Here is a 27,870-nt window from a genome sequence, read left to right as displayed (position 1 = left end):
AATTTTCTTTTAAGAGAATTATATGAATTTTTTTTAATGTTTGACTTCTAATTCTTCTAAAATTTATTTTTGTGTGGTGTGTAAAGAAGGGTCAAACTTTATTTTCTTCCAGATTTTCAACATATCAGCTTTTATGCTGTGATCAGTTGTGTGTGATATAGTAGGAGGGGATAGTAGCTCTCAAATTAGATCAGTATTGTTTTGCATACTAGCTCTGTCATTCGTTATCTGCATGACTGGTAAAGTGACTGGATTTTTCTGAGACTTTCTTTAAAATGGCAATAATGTTATCTACTTCAAATGTATTAAGTTTTATTAACCCAGCTTCTGCCATATAGTAGTCTCTTAAAACAGTGCTTGTTTCCCTTATCTTCTTCCTTTTACTAATTGCTTTAAAATTCGTTACATTTGTTATCAGGGAATTATCTCTGGGTATTGGTAATGTTCAATTTTATCAGGTCTTCTTAAATCATTTGGGAATGACTCTTGGTCCCACATAAGAATTCACTATACTGTCTGCAGTTAGTATATGACCTTTTGTATATGCTTTTAAAATTTCATTTTTTTTTTTTTTTTTAAGGATTTTTCAGTGCAGTAGCCTCTTCTGTCTTTAAGGCCATGTTCTTGGAAGATCCCAAAGGTAGAATTTAGGAAAGAAATTGAAGACTAAGTAGGAATAAAGATTAAGATAAACCTATGTAGGCCAGGGTGTGTGTGCATATGTGTGTATTTTACAGTCCTCAAAATAAAAGTGTGAATAACAGTTAATGAGAATATTAAAAGCTTTTTTTTTTTTTTTAAAGACTTTATTTATTTATTTGACAGAGAGAGATCACAAGTAGACGGAGAGGCAGGCAGAGAGAGAGAGAGAGGGAAGCAGGCTTCCCGCTGAGCAGAGAGCCCGATGCGGGACTCGATCCCAGGACCCTGAGATCATGACCTGAGCCGAAGGCAGCGGCTCAACCCACTGAGCCACCCAGGCGCCCAACAGTTAATGAGAATATTAATGAAATTTAATACCTTTTAAATTTGAATTATAACAGTTTAATTTTTACTTACCTCTTTTTAAATTGGACCTCTTTCTTGAAGTTTTCAACAAGGTTCTTGTAAACTTTCTCCTTATTTCAGCTCATATCTGTAGTATGAGACTTTTCCTCAGTGCCTTTTCCTCTGTCCAAATGTTTAGTGTGTTACTGATTTTATAACTGAAAGTTGATTCTCACTCCTAGTTTCCACAGTAATTTGGAGAAGAGGTACTCGTGTAGATTGCTTGGATTTATACTCCATTTGAACCACTTACTAGCTATGGGTCTTTAGCAAATTTCTTAACCTTATGTGTCACAAGTTCCTCATTTGCAAAATTAGGATAATAATCTTATTTTTAGGGTAGTTACAGTGTTGAATGAAGTCATATATTAAGCCATTAGAGCGTGTCTTGGCACAGTTAGAAGCTCATTAAATTTGGTTATTCTGTATTGAAGTGTTTCTCAAATATACATTCATGCCTAAATTTAAGATGTGAAGTATTAAGAAGATTTGTTAGGGAGAGTCTCATGGGTGGATAATCCCAGGAATAGGAGTACAGATGAGGTTTCTCAGGGAAAGCTTAGAGTAAATGAGAGAAGGTCTAGGAAAGAATGATTAGGGACACTGATATATGTATTTGAAAGACACATTCTGTAAAATAAAAAGGCTTTGTTCCTAATTCTGGTCTAGCAAAATTTTTATCACAGCATTAATAACAAAATGTCAATGGCTTTTTTAAAAGGAAAATTATTAGTAGTATAGTACTGTCTTTATTCTTTAACTCTTGAAGTAGCCAGAATTTTATTGCTACAGAATGCTTAAAGTACTGTCATTTAAATTCATTACATATATTAGATTTTAAATTTTGTGGCTGCTACTTGGAGGTGTATAATCTAAAGTAATAAACAGGTTGAAATCTGTTCATCTAAAGTTTTTTAGTTTTTAAAGATTGCTGGCTCAGCAATATTTATATTGAAACCTGATCCCAGTGAATATTTTGGGGTACAACTTTTTCTTCTGTGTGATAGATGATGGTGCTGCATGGTGGATTTGATGAGGCAAATTTTTCTATATAAAAAGTTTTAAAGTGAAAAAATAATTCATACTGAATAAATCACAGTCAGTGCAGCTGTAATATTGAAGGAAGTGGTTTATTCTCTGTAACCTAGTTGATGTACTTTTTGAATGTACATCTGGTAACTAGAATTTAAATATGTAGTCAGATTCACTGAAATGATTTCATATCTGAAGTAGTTGTTTTTCATTGAAAATTTAACACTAAGTTTCTTTGAAATTTTGAAAAATCTTTTTGTGTGTGAGTATACCTATATGTACTGATGTATTTGAAACGTTTTTAGGAACAGTAATGATTGATGGCAAATGATTGATACTTACTTGGAACTCCCCCCATCACTCCAACCCTCTTTTCTTTCTAAGTAATCTTGAATGTTTTTTAAATTCACGGTGTTTTGATCCGAGTGACTTTAAATTGTAAATTTATCTTACATGAAGAGTCTGTTACAGATTTATTTTGAATGTTTCTATCTTAACCTTATAAGTCTACACAATTATTTTCTCTTTCTGAAATTTTTCAAATCATCTAGTCATTTTTCTCAATATCAAAGTAATATATATTTAATTAGAAAAAAGGGGAAAAGTCACTCATGATTTTCTTACCTAGTGATAATAGTTTTGTGTTTTGCCATATTTTTTCAATTTTTTCCTGTGCATATTTATTCTTTATCTCATTGAGGTTTTTGTATATAATTATTATACATACAATTTTATATCCTATTCTTTCTTTACATTTTATATCTGTCTGGGCACACACGTTTAAATACAGAGTGAATTTTTATATCCTAGTTTGATTCAGTGAATTGAAAAACACTGATTAAAAAATCGTGAAAAGCATTTTTAATTTAAAACAAAAACTGGTGTTTTATATTAGTGTTTTTACATCTTTATAGGTACTTCAAATTTACAATTATTTAATGCCATCATGAGAACAAGCCTACATTTTGAACGTGTCCCTTGTAATATTTCTTATGTTTAGTTGGGAATTTTACATGGGAAAAAACCAAACGCACCTTTGTTATTTTTAATTGGTTTTAAGAGTATTATTTCCTAGATAACTAGTCCTCTATTTGATGTGCCTGATATTATTAAAATGTTAATAACTTTTACAGTTGGTGTTATTTAGAGATTAATTACATGCATACGGGGGAGAGATTCTCACTGAGTAGGCTAACTAGTTATTTTTTACGATTATTTATTTATTTATTTGAAAGGCAGAGATTATAAGTAGGCAGAGAGGCAGGCAGGGAGAGAGAGAGAGAGAGAGAGGAGGAAGCAGGCTCCCTGCTGAGCAGAGAGCCCGATGCGGGGCTCGATCCCAGGACCCTGGGATCATGACCTGAGCCGAAGGCAGAGGCTTTAACCCACTGAGCCACCCAGGTGCCCCAGTTATTATTTTTTTTTTTTTTAAAGATTATTTATTTATTTATTTGACAGACAGAAATCACAAGTAGGCAGAGAGTCAGGCAGAGAGAGAGGAGGAAGCAGGTTCCCCACTGAGCAGAGAACCCGATGCGGGGCTCGATCCCAGGACCCTGGGATCATGACCTGAGCTGAAGGCAGAGGCCTTAATCCACTGAGCCACCCAGGCACCCCTGCCCCAGTTATTTTTAAAAATAGGATTGTGAGGGCAGGAACCTTAAAAGGTCATCTGAACTAATTTCCTGACTTGAGGCAGATCTTCAAACATCTTTTAAGGTATGAACCTGAAACCAGTCAACAAGAGGTAGGTGGTTATAATTTGCAAAGAATGTTAATCTGGGCTGATCAAATTGTTTAACTTACATGAACCTCACTTATTTATTTATAAATTTATTTTTATCCCGATAAATTATTCTCAGTTACTTTTCTGTCTCAGGACATCTGAGAGATACAATACTTTGTCAGCATCAGTATCTTCCAGTAACAAGGATTTTCAAAGGAAGAGGGACAAGGATGGTCTTGTTCTTTCCTCCACTTTCCTTCTCTTCCCAAGCTGAGAATCACTGGCTTAGAGAATATATTACTTTTTTCCATCTATAAAATTATGTAATCTTATTAAATATTTGAGTGACTAGTATGTACGTACCAGGCACTGGACTGGATGTTGTGGAAAACATCACAAAGTACCCTTCTGGAGCTCATAGGTTAGTCGGAGAGAGAAGGCACATATTTTATATTGATATTTTACAGTATAGTCAGAAAACAATATATGCTGTATGAGAATATCCAGTAAAGGTTTTTGACTTCAAGTCATACCATTTTGGTCTGGAGTTCTCATTGGTAAGAATTTGGGAGTATCATGTGTGAACCTAAAATCGATAGCCTTATGTGATGATGTATGCTTTAGAGCCTAAATATCACTTTCCCCTCCTAAAATCAGCATCAGCAAAAGGTTAAGGAGTTAGTATGCATGTACTTGTTATTAGGGGAACATTAGCCTATCCTTCTGGTTTCCCACCAGAATTTAAAATTGTATCAGAAACTTCTTTGCTAACCAGAGAATGATTTTTTTTTTTAAAGATTTTATTTATTTATTTGACAGAGATCACAAGTAGGCAGAGAGGCAGGCAGAGAGAGAGAGGAGGAAGCAGGCTCCCTGCTGAGCAGGGAGCCCGATGTGGGGCTTGATCCCAGGACCTTGGGACCATGACCCGAGCCAAAGGCAGAAGTTCAACCCACTGAGCCACCCAGGCGCCCGGGCCAGAGAATGATTGAACTACTAGGCTCTAAGCAAATAGATTCTTCGGAGATTTTGAAATGCAAACATTAAAGGAAATCAGAATTACTGATTTTAACAACTTATCTGAAGCATCTGAGTAGCTACTAATGATTAACCTCGCTAAAATCACAAAATCATCATCTTGACAAAGCATTGACAGTTTATAGAGATTTGATTGAGCAGTTTTGTATACATTTAACTTCAAAATAAACCTGGTTCAGTAGTCTTGGGAAAATCAAGCCCATGAAGTCTGGAGGCGGTACAACCAGAAATGGGAAAGGGGAACATGCCTTGGAAGCAGCCCAGAGAAAAGAAGCAAAATTTCCGTAAGACATGTGATCTTTAGAAATCTACTTAAATTTTTCATCTGTAAAAGGAGGGCCTGGACCACACGATTTCTAAAAATAAAGCCCACAAAATTGCCTTGACTGCATGAATCTAAACTCCATGGAAGGATTCTACAAGGAATGTGGACACTTATTTTCTGCCTACACCTGTATTCGTTAGAGTTCCTCCGTGGCCTGCATGCCTTGTCATCCGTCCCTTTCCAGAGGCTGCCTCATCTGTTCCCAGGCCATAAGTTGCTTCCTGTGTTTAAATAGGGCTCTCCTTTCTTCTGTTCTGCAAACGTGATTATCCAGGTTTCTATCCAATTTCTCTTTGCCTTGAAAGAATCTCAGACCCAATATGTTCTATATTCGTATCTGATTTAGAGTCCTAGGGATTAAGATCTTGATTTGTTGCCTCCCTGACATTTAATTCCTCATCACGATGTATGGATGTATTTTGCTCTCCTGCCCGTTTGCACTTTCTCACTCCCTGTGCTGTGGTACTTGCTCAGCTATAGTCGTAGCACTTGTCTCCCGCAAATTTCTCTTTAATCTCTTTGTATTTTCTTTCAGTCTTGTCTGTCTACATGTCCGTCACATTTAGAATGACAATTACCTGAAAACAGAGACTGTTACTCATCTTTGTGTCCCCAGTGCCAAGAACATGTTATAATTTAACTTGCAAAACTCTCAAGACCTGAGATGGTATCTAAGCAGTGTTTAAAAAAATAAGTTGGTGGCAATCCCGGTCTATTTAGGAGGAGGCAGTTTCTGTATGGACTTTTGTAATTTTGCACTTGATGAAAGGACCAATCAAGAGAAGCAAGACACTGATAGCAGATTTCTTTTAGTTCTTGGGAATATATTTTCTTTTCGGTAATGACAAAACCATCTGCTCTTTCTTCCTTGCCGGAAAATTTGGAAACTGTTACTTATCTCACCTGCTTACATACATCCAGGTATCAAGTAGTTCTAATTTTACCTTGTAATAGCTTGGATATCCCTTTCATTGTCTCCAATCGTTCTTATCTTGGGTCAATGCATAGAATTTCTTGCATGTGTTAGGACAACCGTTTTCTAACTGTTCTCTCTCCAGTCTTGCCTTCATAATCCATTTTCCATGCTGTGGTCAGAGTGAGTTTTAAAAGCTCTGATACTTTATTCTAATACTTTAATTCTGTTGGTCTTTTTTTTTTTAATTAACATATAATGTATTATTAGCCCCAGAGGTGCAGGTCTGTGAATCACCAGGTTTATACACTTCACAGCACTCACCATAGCACATACCCTCCCCAATGTCCATAACCCCACCACACTCTCCCTCCCCCCTCCCCCCCAGCAAACCTCAGTTTGTTTTGTGAGATTAAGAGTCTCATGGTTTGTCTCCCTCCCGATCCCATCTTGTTTCATTTATTATTTTCCTACTCCCTAAACCCCCCACATTACATCTCCACTTCCTCATATCAGGGAGATCATATGATAGTTGTCTTTCTCTGATTGACTTATTTCGCTAAGCATAATATGTTGGTGAGTCTTCTTATATTTCATAATCAAGTTAAATTCCTCAATGTTATTCATGGCCCTCAGTGTGTTGCCTGCTTTTCTTTTCTTATGTCTTACCCACTTACCCTCTTTCCCTGTGTCCCAGCCATGCTGATCTACCAGCAGTCCTATTATTTCAGGCATTGTGTCTTATTTCCCAATCCCCTTTTCCTTATTTTGTCCTCCAAGATTCATTAGGAATATTTTAAAGGAAATTCTTTCAGTGTGGGTGGGTGGCACCTTTCCTGTACATTGATTTTGCCTGCATTGTCACAGTTCCCATGGTAGTATGTGTGTTACCTCTAGTAGACTTCTGTTTCTTGAGGATAGGAATTATGTTGTATTATTTTCTGTTTATCCTAGTACCTAGCGCAGTGTCACACAGTTGGCATATTTCTTCTCCCCATCATTAATATGTGATTGCCAGAGAGTAATATGTGTCTGTGGATACCCTGTTATCAAATGAGGAAAAGGAAGTTGGTATTTTGGTGATTTTAGAGACCCACAGACTATGCTGCTTTCTGTCATCACTATGGAGCACTGAATACTTAATATATGTCACACGTTGCTCTAAACAGTTTAGATGTATTGGCTTATTTAAAATCTCATAACATCTCTGTAAGGTAGATTCCATTATTGTTATTTTGTAGATGAGGAACCTAGACACAGAAGGAAGTTCTATAACTCATTTGAAGTCACATAATTAATAGCAGAGCCTGGATTCCACCTAGGCTGTCTTGCAGCAGAGTCCATGTCTTACCTACTTGACCAGACTGTGGTAAGTTGGAGGATTTTGACATGGAGTGGTTATGGGGGTTCTCCTGTGGAAGCATGAAAGTATGCAACTGGATCTACAGTTACTTTATTCTATTGCCAATTACACAGAGGAGACAGGTGTTTCTACCTCGTAGGCTCTCAGTAAATCTTTGTAGGATGAATCTGAGTCTTTGATCATACAGTGCTAAAGTTGGCCTCTGTGATTCCAGCATTATCAAGAAGCCTTGGCTTCCTTGTATGAATAATTTTAATGAAAATAACGGTATTTGCATGAACATGGAAATAGCATGGGCCATGGCCCTGCATGTGAGAAGACAAGAGGTGCGTGTGCCAGAAAATGTCAATCCGCTTATGGGAGTAGTAGGGAAGAGATGAGTTTTGAAAGGTAAATCAGCCTTGAGGTCTTAAGGGCCTGACCTAAGTAGATGGGAAAGGAAAGGAAAGGACAAATTTGAGAAATGTTTATGGGGAAAAAGTAAATAGAATTAGTAGTATATAGAGGTTTTGAGAAAAGGGGGGATCAGAAATCAGTAACTGGGATTTCAAGCTTGATTGGACAGTTGATCAGTTTGTGGGCAAGAAGATGAGTTAGGAGAGGATCTATGCATTTGAGATGGTGATTATAGGGTATAGAGTGTGTATTTAATGCTTTTTCAAATAACTATAGAGCAGTCCTCACCTGGAGGAAAGTGTAGACCCTAAGGGAATGCTGCAGAGGGGACTCCAGAACCCCTCCCCGCGCCGCCCACCCCCCCAGCAGAAAACTTTCCTGCCGAAGTATCAGCAGGACCAAGGCTGGGAAATCCGGCTCTAGAGCACGTAAGGTGTGCAAGATAGAGTTACCATGACGTTGTTCAGAGAAGTCACATTGATAATTCCCTTTTAGTTTTCATCTTTATTCCTTTAGAAATTTGTCAGAGCATTGGAAGAGCTAGGAGGCAATGATTTTGTTTGTTCACTTCAGCAGTCAGCAAACATGCATCAATGAGGTACAAAGTATCAAATATTTGCAGAAAGAGAGAAAGAAAAAATTTGCAGCCGTTACTGTCAAGGAGCTTCAGAGTCTAATCGAGAGGATTTCTTTCAGCTTAGTGGAGCATTCTGAATATATAGTTGTCATTGAATGACTGGCTAGATGAATTTGGCACTTTTGTTTCCAAACACGAACTTTTCAGTAGTATGCGGTATTCAGGATCATTGGTGGGAAGAGTTTGGGTTGTGGGATGCTGATGCTGTTACTGTCAAGTAGGATTTATATTATTAACTTCTAAGAAAAATCAAGAGTGCCCTGAAGAACAGTGTAGAAAGAAGTTTTTAGTGTTTTGAAGTATTTGTCTTAATTTGTATGCTTTTCACTTAAACATTTTAAAAATTTTATTCATGTGACAGAGAAAGAGAGCACAAACTGGGGGTGGGGCAGCAGACTCCCTGCCAAGCAGGGAGTCCTGTGCAGGCTTGATCCCAGGACCCTGAGATCACGACCTGAGCTGAAATTAGATGCTTAACCAGCTGAGCCACCCAGGCGCCCCTTCACTTAAACATTTTTAATTATAAAAATAATATAGTTGTATCATAGAAGTATATACATTTTGCACTTGATCTTAGCCAAAAGGCCGAGAAGCAATGTATGTACATTTTGAAATGAAAGTTACCTCCTTTTTATTATCACTCTCTCTAGAGAGATAATAATCAATTATTGATATTGATAAATCAATTATCAAAGTGATAATCATTCACTTCTAAAAGTTCACTTCCATTCTTGTGGACTTTTTAATGCCGATAATATAGTGATATAGCATCTTTGCTATTTAATATTGTACTTGCTTTTTCCACTTAATGTGTCATGGGTTCCTTTTCATGAGTGTGGGTTTACTACTTTTATATCTGGATTGTTTGGATGTACTGTAATTTGTTTAACCGTTCCCTTATTGATGTACACCCACCTTTTTTTGCCATTACAGACAGCACCACAGTAAATAATCTTGTTCATACACCGTTCCACAGTCCTGTTAATATTTCTGTAGAACACATTGCCAGAAGTACAATGTACATAGTAAAATTTTTGACTTTATCACCTTTTTCTGTGCCAAAAGTGCATCAGGCTGTGCTCTTGCTAATAGTGTAAGATAGCACTCTTCTTCCTCTTTCCCTCGGCAACTCTAGATGCTAATAAAAAAGTAGAAATATTTCTACTTGTTCCTCTGCCCTGTCTCCCTCTCTGTCCTCTCTCCTACCACCTCCACTTTTTAGTCCTTTTCCTCAGTCCCTCTCCGATTTGTGTCTCCCCTTTCCACTGCTACACCTTTCTTTGACTTGTGTATCTTGACCTGGTGCTTTTATTGTTCACTTCTTTCTCTCTGAGTTGTTTTCTCTTGTTGGTTTGTAGGAGCTCTTTTATTATTTTTTTTTAATTATAATTTTATTTTGTTTTTCAGTGTTCCAAAGTTCACTGTTTATGCCCCACACCCAGTGCTCCATGCAATATGTGCCCTCCTTAATACCCAGCACCAGGTTCACCTATCCCCCCACCCATCTCTCCAAAACCCTCAGTTTGTTTCTCAGAGTCCACAGTCTCTCATGCTTCATCTCTCCTTCCGATTTCCCCCAATTCACTTTTCTTTTCCTTCTCAGGAGTTCTTTTATTATATATATTAACCCCTTATATATATGTATATTTCCCCTATATATTTTATGTTCCCTTGTGGTATATTTAATGAGGGAGAAATCTTATATAAAACTTGTTAGTCTTACTTAAAGATTATAAATATATATTTATAAAGGAAATATATTCTATAAAGATTTTATTTATTAGAGTGAGAATGCACAAGCAGCGGGGGAGGGGCAGAGGGAAAGGGAGAGACAAGCTTCCTGCTGAGCAGGGAGAGCATTGTGAGGCTCTGTCCAGGACCCTGGGATCATGACCTGAGCAGAAGATAGAGGGTTAACTGACTGAGCCACTTAGGTGCCCCTATAAATATATTTTTATTTTTATATTATTTTATTTTGTTTTAAGATTTTATTTATTTGATAGAGTGCGTGTACAAGCAGGGGGAGTGACAGGAAGAGGGAGAGAGAGAAGCACAGACTCCCTGCTAAGCAGGGAGCCCCATGTGGGACCAGATCCCAGGACCCCGGGATCATGACCTGAGCCAAAGGCAGTCGTTTAACCACCTGAGCCACCGAGGTGGCCTATAAATATATTTTTATATTTTTCTTCTTTATATTCATATCTTTGATCAACAAAGAATTTATATATGATACACCACAGACATATGATAGAACATTTCTTTCCATGGCCAGTATTCCCAATACAACATGGAATAACCCATCCTTTCCCCACTGATTTGAAATACCACTTTGCACATACTGAATTTCTATTTGTAACTCTCTGTATATTCTTATATATTTTTGTATATACTCAAATGCTGTTCTTATGTATAAGAAATATATTCCTATTAATTGGTCCATTTGCAGATGCTCTGTTCTCATTCATCAAACTATTCTTATGGCCCCATTTTAATTTACTCCAGCTTTATAAGAGGTCTCGATATCTGGTAGTTCAAGTCCCCTATTCTTTTTTTTTTTTTTATTTATTTTTTTTTTAAGATTTTATTTATTTATTTGACAGAGAGAGAGATCACAAGTAGGCAGAGAGGCAGTAAGAAAGAGAGGAGGAAGCAGGCTCCCTGCTGAGCAGAGAGCCTGATGCGAGTCCCCTATTATTCTTAATTTAAAAATTTTATTGGTCATTCTCTCACATTTACTCTTGCAGAGGAACGTCAGCATCAGCTTGGCTTGTTTCTTCCCAAAATAGTCCCTTTGGATTTTGTACTACTGGATCATTCTTTTTTGTTGTTGTTGTTGTTATGTACTCTTTAAACTTAACTTGTGTGATACTTAAGCAAATTAAGAAAAAAAAAAACAACCTGGGCTCAATCTAAAGTATACTTTTGTGTTACTGTCTGTGACAAAGCCCAGTCTTACTCAGATTTTTGCCTGATTGACCCTTAAATATGCTTTTTCTCAAATTATTTTTGCCTTCTCTTTATTTTCAGGGTCATGTCAAATTTCATTTGTTGAGACTTTCCTAATTAGATGCGTATTTTGAATTCTCTTATTGTTTCTATAACTCATCTCTACCACTTTATAATTATCTCCCAGGGTAGTGTATAAGCCCTTTGAGAATAGCCACCATGCAATTCATGTCTTTTCCTACGCCCAGTTATATCACAGGCCACGGTTATATAGCCTTTGTCAAATCAACTGATACCTCAGTTTTCCTAAAGTAAAGTGGGTATGATTATACGTAGTTGGCATGGTTGTTATGAAGGCAAAAGAACATGTAAGCACCTAACAGGAGAGCAAACGAGAATGCCCATAGCAGGGCCAAATTGGCTTTCTAGAATGCAGATCTCTCAGGGTTAGGAGGTGGCTGCTATTAAGTGCAAGTAATAGAGAGTAAGTTGAGATTATTGTCCAAAGAAGAGATTGACGACAATTTGCAGAAGCAGTAGATCATCTCATGTCTTCAAAATGTAAACTCTTAGGGATTAATAATCATTAAACTCTCTGGAATGTTTGTTGTGGGTACAACACTGTTTTCATGTGCTATGGAGTATGTGAACATATGTATAAGACAGTTTCCACCCTCCCAAGAGCTGTTAGTCTAAAATTGAGTGTGCTTTAAGACCAAAAAAATAAATCAGTGATAGGTAAATCATGTGGATATGTAAGTTTACATTTTCAGTAAATTCAGCAAGAGTATGACGGTTGTGTGATGCTGGGGAAATTGAGCTTTGTATCTTTTACAAAGGCATATACATTAAAAAAGATCTTCAGGGCAAGGGACGTAGATAATTTTGTATTTAAGAGAAAACTTAAGACACTGCTATTTAGATCTCAGTTGAGAAAAGAAGCAGTGAAGCTGTGGAGAAAGCATTCCATGAAGAAATAACTACAGGGACAAAAGAAGGCTTTGCTTTAGAGACAACTAGTATTTGAGAATGGTGAATTGGACGGGTAGGGTGAGATGATTAAGTGCGGGTCCTGCCATGTCCTGTGAAGTCACTTAATTTCCTTGTGTCATTTTTTTCGTCTATAAAATAAGCAGGTTAAGCTTGATCAGCTGGGTAAGCTGTTTTTCCCATCTGAATGAAAAATCAAAATGATGATTGAGTCTCCTCCGTTTTCCTAGAGACTGAACACTAATCACTAATACGTGAAATTTCAGAATGCAGATCTTTTTGTGATAGGTTTTACATGACTTGGGGGGAGGACATTGATTATTTTTCTCTGGAATGGCACATTTTACTTTTACCTCCTAATGGGCTATTTGATTTAAAAATCATTTTAGTGGTTTGGGAGTCAGAGACCTAATACTGGACAGAAATCATTTATTTCGTTGTAACAGATGGTCTCCCACTTACAATGGTTCTACTTAGATGTTTTGACTTTACAGTGTTGCTGAAGATATGCATTCATTAGAGAGAGCGCCGAATCCTAACCACTAGACCACCAGGGAGGTTATATATGCATTCATTAGAAACCATACCTTGGATTTCAAATTTTGATCTTTATTCAGTTGATAATGTGGTGCTATCTTCCCTCATGATGCTGGACAGTGGCGGTGAGCTGCACCTTCCAGTCACTCACCTGATCATGGGGGTCCACAGCCAGTATGCACACAGCCATTCTGTTTTTCACTTTCTGTACAGTATTCAGTAAATTACATTGGATACTCAACACTGTACTAAAAAGTAGGCTTTGCATTAGATGAGTTGTCCCAACTGTAGGCCAATGCAAATGTTCTGAGCATATTTAAAGTAGGCTGGGCTAAACTGTGAAGTTCTATAGGTTGGGTGTATTAAATACATTCTCAGCTTATGATATTTTCAGCTTCTGATGGGTTTATTGGGACCTGACTCCATTGTAGGTTGAGGATGATCTGTAGATCAGAAAACTGAAGCTAGCAAAATTAAGGTGCTTAAGCTGTAAGGTAGGTAGTAGCTAAGTAGTGGCAGAGCAGGAACCAGAAGCCATGCCTCCTTTTTCTGTGCAAGTATTCACTCCATACTGACATTTTTTGGACTTTCTGAAAATTTAATGCTCAGTTTTTTGAGGTATGTTATGCAGTGAATGAATTTCTAGTTGGTTGGGGAAGGTCGGAGAACACAGTAAACATTTCATACTTTTATGTGATGGCTTCAAATACTCATATGTGTCTCTTCGTGATCCATGACTGGTTATTTGAGTTATTAGTTCACTTCTGACCTATGTGTAGATTTTGCCTGGCATCAGTCTGATGGTAATTATGAGAGGAACTTTGTAATATGGTTGGGTAAGTGGAAGTGTATCACATTGCTGTTGACAACAGCTCAGTGGGAATTTATTGAATGTATCTTTTTTCTTTGTGGGTAACACCAAATTGAAATTAGCATATTTCCAAAATAGCCCAAGTCAAGTTTTATCAAAGGGAGGATTCTATAGGTAGAATTATTGAACCCCTTGAAATAGTGTGCAAAATTAGTGTGTATGGTGAGTTTTTCTGGCAAGTATTTCTCATTGTTTTTGTGAGCTTCTTAAAGGGGTGTGTGTCCTAAATAAAAAGATTTCAGAATTACTGCTCTAGTGGGTGATAGTCAGAACTATAATACTAGACTTATTTTACTCTGAGAAAAAAAAGATTTTTTCACTTAATTGAATTTTTGAAAAACTACTTATTGTGTTTGATATCTTATAGATAAGAATCACTAGAAATGAAAAGGTTTTATATTTATTGCATCCCACAGAAGTACTATAGGATCATATTGTGATTTTTGTGCTTAAGACCTTCTATGTCATTTTAGTTTTAGTTTTAGTTTTTTTTTAAGTCAAAATTACAGTGTTCCAATGTACTACATGTGTAGGAAGTGGGAATTAGTCCTGGATAGCTTGGATTAAGACATTTCTGTGCTTTATGACTCTTCTCCCCTATTTGGATAGAGGCCAAAATCCACCATACCTCTTTGCCTTGCCCTTCGATGTCTTCCCTACCTACAGACACCAGCACTAACACCAACATCATCATCATCATCAGTACTATGTGTCCTCCTTTTTTTATCCCTGTCTCATCTCTCACTCCTCTCTTACTTTTGCTATAACTCTGGAACTCCTTTTTTTTCATAAAAATCAAACCTCTCTGTAATTTTCAGTGTTTTCCAAGTGTTTTTTCCACTCCTTGCCTTACTTCACTTATATTCTCTCAAACCTTAGGGCCTGGAATGTCAACTTTGTTCTCTTTACTGCCTTTTCCTTATTCCTCCATTCTTTTTTTTCCCCCTCAAGTCTCTGCTCCTTTGAAATTCCCATCTTTTGCCTAAATCACCTGTTCATTAGTCCTTACTGCTGTCATTTACTGAGCAACCTCGTTGTCCACTCTTCCTTGTTCATTGAATACTGGCAGTTGGCCTACAGTACTCGTCTTCAGCTTCAGTTCTTGATGATCGTAGCTTATTTGTGCATCAGTGTGGGGAAACACTGACAGAAGCCCCACCTGGACTTTCAGTTTCTTGACCACTTGATTTCCAGTGACCTTTAACTCCTTAGCAATTCACTCTGATTCCCCTCTTCCAGAATCATGAATTCACAGTCCTGTTCTGACCACGACTACCTAGTGGTGCTTCTCAGGTCATGATCTTCTCTTGACCTGTGGACCTCTCTTCTTTATCCCAGTGCTTCAGTACTCTTCTTTTGTCATTTTATTTGTTTAATCCCACTTAGGATTCCTGTTTGATTAATTTCAATAACTTTTCCTCCCATTTTGCCAGTAACTTTAACTGCCTTATTTCTCTGCTTTCTCCTTGCACCTGTTGGGTAGAAATGTAACCCTGAATGAAGTAGTTAATGCCTTTGCTGTGCCTGTTCCTAAATGGCTGATCATTGCTAGAAAAAGTCACAAAGAAAGGCAGAGTGATTCCATTATAAATTTATTATCACCGATCTTTTTAAAAGATGTTTTTATTTGAGTATCATTGACCCACAGTGTTACCTTAGTTTCAGGTGTTATCACAGATCTTAAGTGGGCCTTCACTACTGTCCAGCCATTCCCCCTTGTATGATGACTATTGAAAACCATTTGCTTCACCAGTCCTTTTACTTCCCTTGTTCACCCTCAGTCTCACCAGGTCACTGGCTCCTTGTGACAGAGTAAATAGAAGCTAACCGTTAGGAATTTTCATCTTCCAGCTCCTCAACACACAAACCTACCTCCTGTATAGTAATATCTATCTTAATTTAGATTCGGCCTATGCTTCATATCCTATCCCTTTCTGCTTTCCCAGGAGTTCTAAAATATGTCATGTGATGTTATCTCTTCCTAATATTTTCAACCAGTCCCTCTCAGTGCTGTCCTTTCTATTAGCTGACCTTTTTTTTTTTTTTAAAAGATTTGTTTGAGAGAGAAAGAGAGATCACAAGTAGGCAGAGAGAGGGGGAAGCAGGCTACCCACCAAGCAGAGAGCCCGATGTGGGGCTCCATCCCAGGACCCTAAGATCATGACCTGAGCAGAAGGCAGAGGATTAACCCACTGAGCCACCCAGGCGCCCCTCAGCTGACCCTTTTTGCTACCATTCTACCATAGCCCTCCCTTTCCAGCCAAACTTTTTAAGTGAGTCATTTGCACATGCCTGTAATCTCTCATCTAAAGCTGTTGGGACCAGAGTTGCCTCAGGAATCTGAAGTTTTGGAATGTAGAAAAGCATTACCATGTATGTACTACCTATGGTGTGATAACCTCAGTGGAATGGGGGGCTGCACCCTGTAATCATCACATTGTGATTTCTGACCTTGAAATGTATGACTTTTCACTTTAAGTGGGATAAATAAGGGCTATAATAGCCTTCATGTCAGTCCAGGTCAGGTTTTGCTTCCAAATTAAAATAAGACAAAAACCTTAATTTTCCAGAGCTTTCACATTGTGGAAGTGTGGATAGGAGATTGTGGCTAGGTACTGCCTCTGTTTTCTCATCTTCACTTTTTTTGTTTTTTACCCATTGTGATGTTTCCTTCTCTCACTTCTCTCAGATGGCTCTTATGAACTCTACCAGTGACCTTTACTTGAGGCGATTATGTCACTAGTGAATGTTTCCCGAGACTTGGGCGGTGCCAGCCCCATCAGCCACTCTTCCCCTGGCTTCCTTGGCACCGCTCACCCCGGCCCTCCTCTGTCACCTTTTGCAGGCTCAGGGTCCCTGTAATGATTAAAGGCTGGATTTCTTTCAAGGCCCTGTCCTAGAACCACTTTTGTTCTTAGTCTGTATTCACTTGCTTTGTGATCTCACTTAGGTGTGTGCCTTCAACTATTAATCATGTGCTGATGAATCACAGATAGATGCTCCAGCCCACACCTGTCCTTGAGCTTGACTCTGTCTTCTCCTCTCTCTTGGTCTTCCTCTTACTTGCTTACATCGTTTTGGTGGCTTCCTATTTTGTTAGAACAAGTGTTAGGCTCTCTGGCCTGGCCTGAGGGCTCCTGCGTGGCCTTGCTGCTGTCCCCGCTTCAGCTTCAGCTAGTGAACTGTGTTCCCTTTCCCTTCTCCTCTTACTTCCTCTGAGGTCCACGCTGCCTCCCACAGCACAGTCACTGTGCAAGCTACTCTCTCCGTTCACAGTGCTCTTCCTTCTGTGTAGTTCACAGTGCTCTTCCTTTCTGTGTAGGTCTTTCCTTTTGCATCATTGCTGAACTCTTAGCTTTCCTGTGGAAGCTTCTAATTTGTGTGCCCTGCCACCAAACCTTATGGTACCGTGTACATATTCCAACACTAATAACAGTTTTTTATTTTTGGTCACTTAGTACACTTTGTCCAGTTGATTTAAGCTCTCTCAGCACTGGGACTATGTCTGCTTTTGTTTGCCATTATATTTCCAGCATAGGGCTTGGCATAGAGTAGGCAAATAGCAAGCGTTTTGTATGCATTATATACATTAATTTATCTTTTCTAACTTAAAAAGTAATTTATGTACATGTATTTACCAGTGTAGCATGTCCAGTTTTAAGTGGACCCAATCCTGATGGTAATATTACTGAAAATTACAAAGTTACATTCTAAAGAATTCCATAAATCACAGCTCTGTTTTTTAAATATCAAATGCATTAAAGTCTTTGACCTATCTCATAATTGATCTTGTTCTTAATTCACTTTTTCTATATTGACCTCTTCCCCCATATCCTTGTTAGATATCAAATATCTTCCTAAGCCTAGTATTGTGTGCAAGTAAAGTATGTACAGTGTCCAGCACAATTCAGCAGCCTCTTAACTTGCTCATCAGTTTATAGGTATCACGGGATTAAAAATAGCTTAGCCATCTGCTAACTGACCAAACAATTTTAGTAGCATGAAAGGGCGTGGTAGGAGACAGGGACCTAGGGTCTAGGTATTCTGTCAGAGCAAGGCTTAGTGCAGAAACCACCTTGTAACCTCTTAATACTGAAACTTAAGAGTCAGTTCAAAATTAGGAAGAGATTTGGTGGAGGTTAAGCATAGCAGCGTCCCAGTAGTAGGGGATTTCCCAGAATACAGGTAACAGAAAAATTTCAGCATTTTAATGTTCACTGAATTTTTTTAGGGAAAAGAATATGTATAAAGATACAAATTCTATAACACTAAATTATCATGCTGTATATTTATGTAGTATATAGTATGTAACATTTTCTAGAAATCAGCTTTAACTAATTAGCCCTTTACATTTTACTCTCTAATTAGGAAAATCAGTAGACTCCCAATCATCTCGAAGTGAATCTGAAATTGTGCCAAAAGTTGCTAAAATGACTGTGTCTGGAAAGAAGCAAACTATGGGATTCGAAGTGCCTGGGTAAGTTCTTAAGCCCTCCCCCATCTTTTTTTTGAAATCAGTATTGTTTTCCACTTGACTGTAAGAAAGAGAAACTACCTTAATAAATTTTGCATGATGTGTCAGTAAGGTTGAAGTAACATGGGTCCTCAGTGTGACATGGTATAAAGAAAAGGGGTTGAAAAATTAGGATTGATACTAAGTATGCATGTTACTCAATCTAGCTCACTGTCCATTTCCTCATATAAATTAAATAAATTTTAACAAAAATCCTCTATTTTGTGAAATCTAGCATTCTGAGCTCGGGAACCCTACCACTAGATGGCGTAGGTAAGCAGTGTTTGGGAATTAAAAGTGGTTGGTGAATCATGTAATAATTAATTAAAAATTTTTTTCTAACTCTAATCTTTAAACTCTCTTAGGTTTTCAGGTTGAATGAAATGGATCACTAGAACAAAGTCACAAAATATAAAGTGAAACATACCTAGAATTTCAAATCTGGTGAGAAATTATAGATCCTACATTAGTAGCACTCATTTGTTCTTATCATAAGAGGATTCACCCCCCATTTTTTTTTTTTTTAATTTTATTTATTCCAGTGAGAGAGAGACAGAGCACAAGCAGGGGGAAAGGCAGAATGAGAGGGAGAAGCAGGCTCCCTGCTGAGCAGGGAGCTCTACGTGGGCTGGATCTGAGGACCTAGAGATCATGACCTGAGCCAAAGGCAGCCCCTTAAACCGACTGAGCCACTTAGGCGCCTCTCTGGAGAGTTTCTGTAAGCAAGGGAAATTGGTTGCTTGAGACTTAACAACACAGTAAGCTTTAAACCTCTTTGAAACATTAACTTTCAACATTAACTTTAAACCTCTTCAAAAATTTTCAGATTGTTTAATTATTTCTTAAATCCTTTAGTTATAAATTATACATATATTTTGTCTGTCCTTTAGATAGATAAGAATCAATATTATGAAATATGAACAACAAAGTAGAGGATTTTTTTTTAATTTCAAGAAATAAAAACTAAGCAGCCTTATTTTTCTCCCTTATAACATTGCTGTATCTAAATTAGTGGAAGTTTCAAAAAATAAATAAAAATTTAAAAATAAAATCTTTTAAAAAATGGGAAAAAATAAATTAATGGAAGTTTCACAAGTCTTGGTTGTAAAGAATCTTTATGATCACTTAGTTCAATTTTTTTGATTTTATATAAGCAATACTTGATTTAGATTCTAATTCGGTGAAGGAAAGTATCCCATATCTAGAACAGAATAAGTGTTCAGTGTATGTTGAATGATTGGATGAATGAAATTTTAATGAGTGACATTTAATGAATTAAAATGAATGACATTTAATTTGGGTAGTAACTGTAGCCCACTACAATAATTTTGAGTCCTCATTTAGTTATCAAAAATTTAATATATGTCTTTTCTCTCTGAATTGGGGTTGGGTTGTCAGAATCATAAATTTCTTTTTTATTCTTGTGTTTTGGGAACCATACAGTCCTATAATGGGATTATTTCCACTAAGAGGAAGAAAAATAAATAGAATATACAATTCCTTATTTTAAGGATTTTATAATCTTATTGAAAAATGTTTCAGAAATCTTAGCAACATACTAATAAACCCAAATTAATGTATCACATTAGAAGTAAGTGCGTAGTTATCTATGGGAATAATTATAATAAATGATCAAGAAAAAAATAGTAAGTACAAGTAAATAATTCTTGACAACCTAACTGTACTTCACAAGTGTAATACAAGCCTTTCAGAACCTTACAAGACTATATGCTTCATGAGGACAGCGACCATTACTGTTCATCATCATATTTCTTTCATAGAATAGCTTATTTATTGATCAGAGTCCTTGGGGAAATATATTTTATTTTAAAAATAAACTTGGAGGGGTGCCCGGGTGGCTCAGTCGGAGAAACTTCTGCTTTCAGCTCAGGTGTCATGGTCCCAGGGTCCTGGGATTCAGTCCCACATCGGGCTCCCTGCTCAGTGGGGAGGCTGCTTCTCCTTCTCCCTCTTTTGTTTCCTCTGCTTGTGCCCTCTGGCTGGCTGTCTCTCTCTGTCAAATAAATAAATAAAATATTAAACAAACAAACAAACTTGGAAAAACATAAAGGTGATAAAGCAGCCTGTGCATCAATATTTTGTTACGGCTCTAGGAGAGAAGTCATCAGAACATGAGAGGTCTGTAGGTAGAGATCAGGATACTCAGAAATGCATAATATTGCTTAAGGACCAAGCTATATTATGTCAAATACTTATATAGGATTTTTCAGAAAGTTTATACTAAGGATAAACTTAAGCTGTAATTCTGATTTGATCTTGAGGAAGCACAGAGAAGGATAACAAAATGCTTCTGAGTCAAGATTTCAGTATCATAGATACCTATGTAGTGTGATTCCCAATGGCAGCTCATAAAAAAGGGGTAATGCATTGCTTAGAAGAAACTAAAACAGCAAACTTTTTCTTCACTAATATTAAAGATGGTAAATACCGCTCTAGAAGAAGCTTATTTAAGTATAAATGGTTAGAACCTTACATAGACAATAAATACTCTTGAATTTAAATTAGCTTCCCAGTCTCATTTAAATAAATGAAGAAGAAAGATTAAGTCTCTATATTCCTGTAGAAATATTCCTACTTTTGGAACAATGGCTTAGGAAAAACACCAGAGTAGTTATTTTATAATAATAGGTAAGTTTACAAAATTGTATCAGAAAGCACCTGAAAAAATTCAACCAACTTACTTTTTTTTTTCATATCAATCAGTAGTAGGCCTCATCTTAGAGATTTTTCAAAACTTTAAAATACTGAGTTTTGCTTGGTAATATATAGAAGTTTTTACTAAGTACAGACTTAGCTAGGATGCTTTTCTAATTACTTGGTTCATTTCCTTCTAACACTGTACAATTCATTGAACTAATTTGTATTTTACCTAGACTTTATTTGAATGTTTTCATGACACCAAGAGAAAAGCAAGCCCTTCATGTGATTGAGTTGTACATGAAATAATCCAGTCAGACCCCTGCTTTGTGAAGCCCTTCCTCCGCTGGGCCAGCAGAGCTTCAGGCCTCTACCTGCTGTCAGTCATAGCTGTTCTGCTTGGATTTCTTCTCCGTACTGGAGTTAACATAAACTTTGCTTTGGAGAAAAGGTTCTGTAACTAAAAACAGAGATTTGAAACCAGAAACTGTGATTTCTCCCGGGTCTGATCGGAACCAGAGCCCATGTCTAGTTACTTTGGTTGAGCACTTGAATTATAATTTGTAGGGTTTTTTCAACTTGTCTAAATGCAGAGTTGTCATGTTTGGTTTTAGAACTAACTGTGGTTATTCAAATGTTTGCAAATTATAGTCTAAGATTTCACTTAATTTACCCTGTTGGAATCCTTTAAAAGAATTGGAATCTTTTTCACATGCTTAAATTTTTTTCCCCTGTGGGTCTAGATGAAGCTAATCTGTCTACATGGTGTTGACAAACACCACCAAAATTGTTAGTAGAGACTGACGAAAGTGAGAGAGAAGGGGAGTGGATACGAGGTTTTTAAGGAAGTTGCAAATGTAACTAATGGGACTTTTCCCTGAAGACTAGGATGAAGGGTCAGTGTTCAGCATATGAAAATGCCCTGAGAGGGGAAAAATGAGTCTGTTTTTTTGTTACTGTGGACAAGAAGAAAATAATGTACAGTTCTCACATGAACTGCTTTTTGTATGTAATTCTTTGCCAGTTCCAAATTGGATTGGATAGAATTGGTTTCATTCTAAATAATTTGCATTTTAACCTGTTCTTTGTCCTATTTTTGTTTATCTGTGTCCCTGAAAGGAATGTAAACTATATTGCAGTCTGGTTGATTAGATCCCATCGCTGCTAGCTGTCCATGGGATAGATAGTACTGATATAGTTTCTGTAGATAACAGTCAAAGAGCTAATGAACTAAGGTCCGTGTTTACTTTTGGGGGCATCATCATTATCAAAGAGCGAATAGGTTATGCTACATGGCCTTGGGGTCTACTTTACGTATTTGAGTCCCTCACTAGATTGTAAGCTTTTGGGATTAGTAGATAAATTGCTCATCAGCATCTTCTTTTCTTTTCAACATCAATGCCTAGTAGAAGTTGTAGTTTTTAGAAAATCAAGTATTAGTTGAATTAATGAATTAAATAAAAACTTCTTTGCTGAAATTATTAAGAAAATGTAGACAGAGTTAGCTCCCTTAAGGATAGTGTTTGAACAGAAAAAGATTGTTAGTCTCTGTCCTGTTAGAAGAATGAGTTAGGGATGAAGCTTTTTTTTTTCTTTTAATAGTACTTTATCTCTAGAAACACATTTAGTACCAAGTTTTACAAAATATCTCCATTATGCATTTGTTCTGATAGGATTATATGGCTAAGGCTATGTGGCCTTGAATTCAGTTATTTTATAGGCTATTTTCTTCTTATTTTAGTGTTTGCTGGACCGTTTTTCTCCTGGGATCCTCCAAGTCTGTATTTGTGTGGTTTGGGTCTAACTACTTATCATTTCCACAATAGAATGGCCACTTAGAAGAGATCATTGTTGGTCTGCAAGTATAAGGAATAAGAAAAGACAACTTCTCTGCCCTTCTGACCTTATAGGGTGTCAGTTGAGTTGGTTGAAACACTTTTTTTCCTATCTCTGCTTTCTGTAGAGTAACTGAAGAAAATGGTCATAGTTTCCACACACCTCAAAAAGGACATCTTAGTGAAGGAACTGGCATTGCTGCTTCTGATGTTCTTGACACTGTTTCTAAACCAGTTCTTCCATCCCACACCATTCAAACATCAGAAGAGCAGAGCTCAACACCAGCGCCGGTGAAAAAGTCTGGCAAGCTGAGGCAGCAAATAGATGTCAAAGCAGAACTGGAGAAGCGGCAAGGAGGGAAACAGCTCCTTAACTTGGTGGTCATTGGTAATGCCCTTTGTTCCTCTGGATGCCTGGTCACCTCTGCCTTAGCCTGGCCACTTCCTGGTGGCAGCATGTATACTCGTTCCCACTCTGAGTGTCTGTCTGGGTGAAAATGGACACAAGCAAGGAGACATCACATCATAGTGCTTTCTAGTCACCCTGGGGAAAATAATGCCAGATTACCAAGGAGGTCATTAGACTTGCTTGTGGCATTTTCATTTTGTGACTGTTTTGAAAATGCCATGTCTTACTGACACTTCGAATTTCCAGAAGTCAAGGAAATTTCCCCCCTCTCTCAAGAGACTCTTTTTTTCTCCATTTACTTTAACTATCATTTGATAAAAACTGGTATTTATTACTCTAAACACTGACATGAACTATTGGATTACATATTCATGTAATACCTCAATGTGAACAGTGTCTGGAAAATGTATCTAGTATTAATCCTGAATCAATTTTCCTTAGGTCATGTTGATGCTGGGAAAAGTACTCTGATGGGCCATATGCTTTATCTTCTGGGTAATGTAAACAAAAGAACTATGCATAAGTATGAACAAGAGTCTAAAAAGGCTGGCAAAGCTTCGTTTGCATATGCATGGGTCTTGGATGAGACTGGCGAAGAAAGGGAAAGGTAGTCACTATATTTCAAAATTTTTAGTTTGAAATGATATATAGTCTTTTAAATAAGTATATAGTATGTGTTGAATATGTATGAAACATGCCCTGAAATATTTTAGAAACTTCTTTTAGAGAAAAGCTTTTAATTGTGAGGGAAATATTTTTATTATAGTTTCATTATATCTACATACATTTTCTACTCTTCCAAACTCTATGAGAATAGTTGAAAAGAATGTTTATCAAAAAAACTTAAAAAAAAAAAAAAAAAAAAGAAACCACCCACAGGAAAATGGTAGTAAAAAAACCTTAATTTTAAGTTCTGTGGGAGAAGTTTCAGTTGTCCCCCCTAAGTATTTGTTAAATTGACTTGATTTTGAATTAAAATTATGAATAAGACTAAATTTTATATAAGGTAACTTTAAGGGAAGGTAACTTTTTGTAGTAAACTGTCTTCTGTCTGGAATTAAAATGACCAGTAAATTTAAATTATCAGACTTAATTCATCTTTATACTTTCTGTAGTATGTTTTTATGAGATAGAATCAATGAACTAGTAATTAGATCTACTTCCTACAATAGAGATTTAATCTAGTCAGTTACTGTGCCCATTGCTAACTCTGCAGGAGAGAACAGCTATTCATATACCCCAGCCAAAGTATTTCTTTCAAAGTATTCAGAGTGGTTGTTTATATCATGTCACAACTGTCAGAGATGGGGGAACCAGTGGCACCTTTGTCAGGAAAGAATGAGGACACCTTGTAGATGAAATGGCAGGTATATCGACTGTGTCAAAATAATGACTGAAGACTCTGAAGTCCTCCCAAAAGTCCTAAATCAACAAAGAAATTATTCCATGTTCCCTATCTTCCTTCTGAGTATAATTAGAGAATATATTTGGATTTTCATACTTTAAAAAAAAAGTGTGTATTTTCTTGGGGAGTCTTAAATAGTCTACATTATAATATATAAGGTAATTCTCAATAAAGGGGGTCATAATATTCTTTAGCTTTTTTGATAAACAGAATTTTATGTCATGGTGGGTGTTTTTTTTTTTTTTTTTCTTGTAGGTGGTCTTTTTTAGTCTATATCACATCATAAGTTTCTTTTCCAACTAGTAAGGAAAATTAGTTGGCTGCAAATTTTTGGAACATGAATGTTGGAAAACAGTGGAATTCTTGTATGATTTCAGTGTTAGAAGACTAAATAATTTCTACCTACCAAGTTACCAAACAGATTATTAAAATATATGGCTCTTTAGTTATATTTATGTCATCTGTTAAGTGGGTAAAGAGAACAGTAAAATTTAAGTTAGAATAACTTAACTTGTTAATATCTGAGTTGAGCTGGCAAGTGAGCTAATTATCTAATTCCTAGAATAGTCAGTAATTTTCATGGGGTTTTTTATTTTTTATTTTTGATAATACATCTACTGGTTGGCTGTTATTTTTTGCTGCTGGTAGTTTTCTATGCTCAGCATGATGCAATTTTAGAATATTCTTTGGTTCTGTAGATAACAGATAACGTCTAGATACCTAATAAGAGTTTTAACTCATCACTGTATGTTCCTTCATAGTATTTCAAAAATACAGTGTGTTACTTATCCCACCATGTTAAATATTTTTAAGTTGTCTCTTCTCATGTTGATCAGAAATTAGTAAAGTGAGTGACATTTTCATATCCTTAGGGTTACAAATGTAGACCAGAGCTGGCTCAAGAGTATATTCTGGTCAAAGCAGTATAGGGAGGAGTCTTAGTTCATCAGTATTCTGGGTGATTATTTGAGGATTATTAGAATTAAGCATCATTTCCACCAAGTCAAATGGCCCGTTGTTTTAGATGAAGCTGGAATGCCTTGATCAGGGAGACCCACAGTTACCTCAGCACTCTGCTAGGGGAGACACATAAATTACTCTCATTGTCAGAATGCTTGGCAGTAAAAGGGATGGCCCATCCATTATTCTGGACTGTTTGGGGCAAACCAGGATAAATGATTACCCTCTTTATTGCCCACCCGACTTCCCTTTCCTGATGTCTGGAAAGACTTAGTACCTTTGTAGACTCTTCCTGGGCTTTCTTATAAACTGAACCTACATTTTTGTGGCTAAGAAGTGGTACTGTGTTTGTTGGTCTCCAAGAAAGATGAAATGGGATGTGAAACAAACTGCTGTTTATCTTTCTCAAATTTTTAAAAAATTTGCTATCTCCTTTGATATTTCCTTTTTTCTAACTGTGTAACATACTGATCTGCCTTGGAAATGAAAGTTATTAAGTTTATTTTTATAATTAGTGAAGCATCTACATATGAACATGAGGGAAAACTGCCTCCTGATAGTAGTCATTCTCCACTTTACCTTCTCTGGTGTGCAGTAGTTACTGTTTCCTCCTCCAGAGGTATCCCCATATATCTTTCTCTGTTTACAGTCTACCTAGCCTTTTACCAAAAGAAAAAAAAAAAAAAGAAATGGGAAATAATACAGCATTTTGATTAAGTTCTTGCGGTTTCTACAGCCTTATTTTAAAGACACAACACATAATTTTGTTACAGCAGAAATTCTAGCCCCAATTGGTAGCTTAATTCATCAAAATAGTAGACTGTGTAATAAAACTCCCATTATATCTTAAGAATTTAGACTGTCATTTAGCCCATATTATTAAATAATTTAGTCCATAGCACTGATAGTATTTCTATAGTGTGTTCTAACCATTTTATGTTTTCTTTAAGGGGAGTAACAATGGATGTTGGTATGACGAAGTTTGAGACCACAACCAAAGTTATTACGTTAATGGATGCTCCAGGCCATAAGGATTTCATTCCAAATATGATTACAGGAGCAGCCCAGGTATTCAGATGTTTCCTGAATTATACTACACTGATTGTACATGCAGTTTCCTGATGCTGAGCTTATAATTCTAGGATTAGAAGTTCTAAAATATTTTGAAATTAAAAATTTTAACTTCTGAAAAAATTTGAAAACATAAAGATTGTATTTTATGATCTTATTGGTCCTATATAAAACTTTTTTAGTTATTATATAACTATGTATTAATTATGTATTAATATATATTATATATATTATATTTTTCTAGTTGTTATATAAAAGCCATGAATTTCTTACAGTAAAAATACTGGCATGGTACTTGATGAAACATAGCTTTATATTATATTAATGAGCTGGAGTGAATGTTTCAGTGTCTGCCTTTTCACCACATTTATTTTCAAGGCCTGTATCTTTTAAAAGCAGAAACAGTGAAGCTTGGGAGTTTTGCCCCTGTGGTTTATTTACTTTTCTTGTAGGATTAAAAAACAATTGCAATTTGTAGAGTTATATAATTCTTTTTTTTTTTTTTTGTAGAGTTATATAATTCTTAAGGATACTGAAAAAAATCAAAGATAATAACTTTAAAAAATTAAAACAGTGAAAGTAGCACTGTACATAGAGGCCACAGCTTTTTTTTCAATAAAAAATGGAAAATATAATGAGTTCAAAAGTTTGCCTGTGTCGCTTGGCAGAAAGTATGACTTAAGCAATTGGCATTTTCTGAGTTCTTAACATCTGTTTAAAGGGAATGTTAATATGAGCATTCATCAACCTAAAAAGGATGTTCTATAAATAAATTAGAATATTTTGAAGATGAATGAGAAAATATTCTATTTCAGGAAATTGATATATAATTTCAAAATAGTAATTTAAGATCCAGGGACTGAACAAGATATTGAAGATTAAAAAATATCCCTCTTGATTGAGTACCAAATATGGGCTAGACACTATATGAGGTGTTTTGTATACATTTAGTTTACTCCTTATAAAGAAGGTGTATATTATTCCTATTTTATTTTACTTTTTTTTTTTTAAAGATTATATTTTTAAGTAAACTCTCTACCCATGGTGGGGCTCGAACCCACAACCCAGAGACCAAGAGTTGCATGTTCTACCAACTGAGCCATCCTGGTGCCTCATCCCTAGTTTAAATTAGTGTACTTACGATTTCATGTACCAAAGGAAACAATGTATTTTTCCCTTTGTTTCATTGTGTGTGTGT

General features: G+C 36.4%; 1 protein-coding gene across 1 annotated transcript in view; it reads left to right on the top strand.

Annotated features, from left to right (window-relative positions):
- The window catches only part of HBS1L (HBS1 like translational GTPase), an 85,154-nt gene that overhangs the window by 31,944 nt on the left and 25,340 nt on the right, over positions 1-27,870 (top strand). Inside the window, exons 5-8 of the mRNA XM_047732369.1 lie at positions 18,190-18,298; positions 22,956-23,215; positions 23,678-23,843; positions 26,552-26,669. Of these exons, the coding sequence (XP_047588325.1) occupies positions 18,190-18,298; positions 22,956-23,215; positions 23,678-23,843; positions 26,552-26,669 (653 nt within the window). The remainder of the gene's footprint in view (positions 1-18,189; positions 18,299-22,955; positions 23,216-23,677; positions 23,844-26,551; positions 26,670-27,870) is intronic.

Source organism: Lutra lutra, chromosome 6 (assembly GCF_902655055.1).
Source record: "Lutra lutra chromosome 6, mLutLut1.2, whole genome shotgun sequence".
In the NCBI taxonomy this organism is placed as follows: domain Eukaryota; kingdom Metazoa; phylum Chordata; class Mammalia; order Carnivora; family Mustelidae; genus Lutra; species Lutra lutra.
This window is presented reverse-complemented; position numbering and strand designations above follow the sequence as displayed.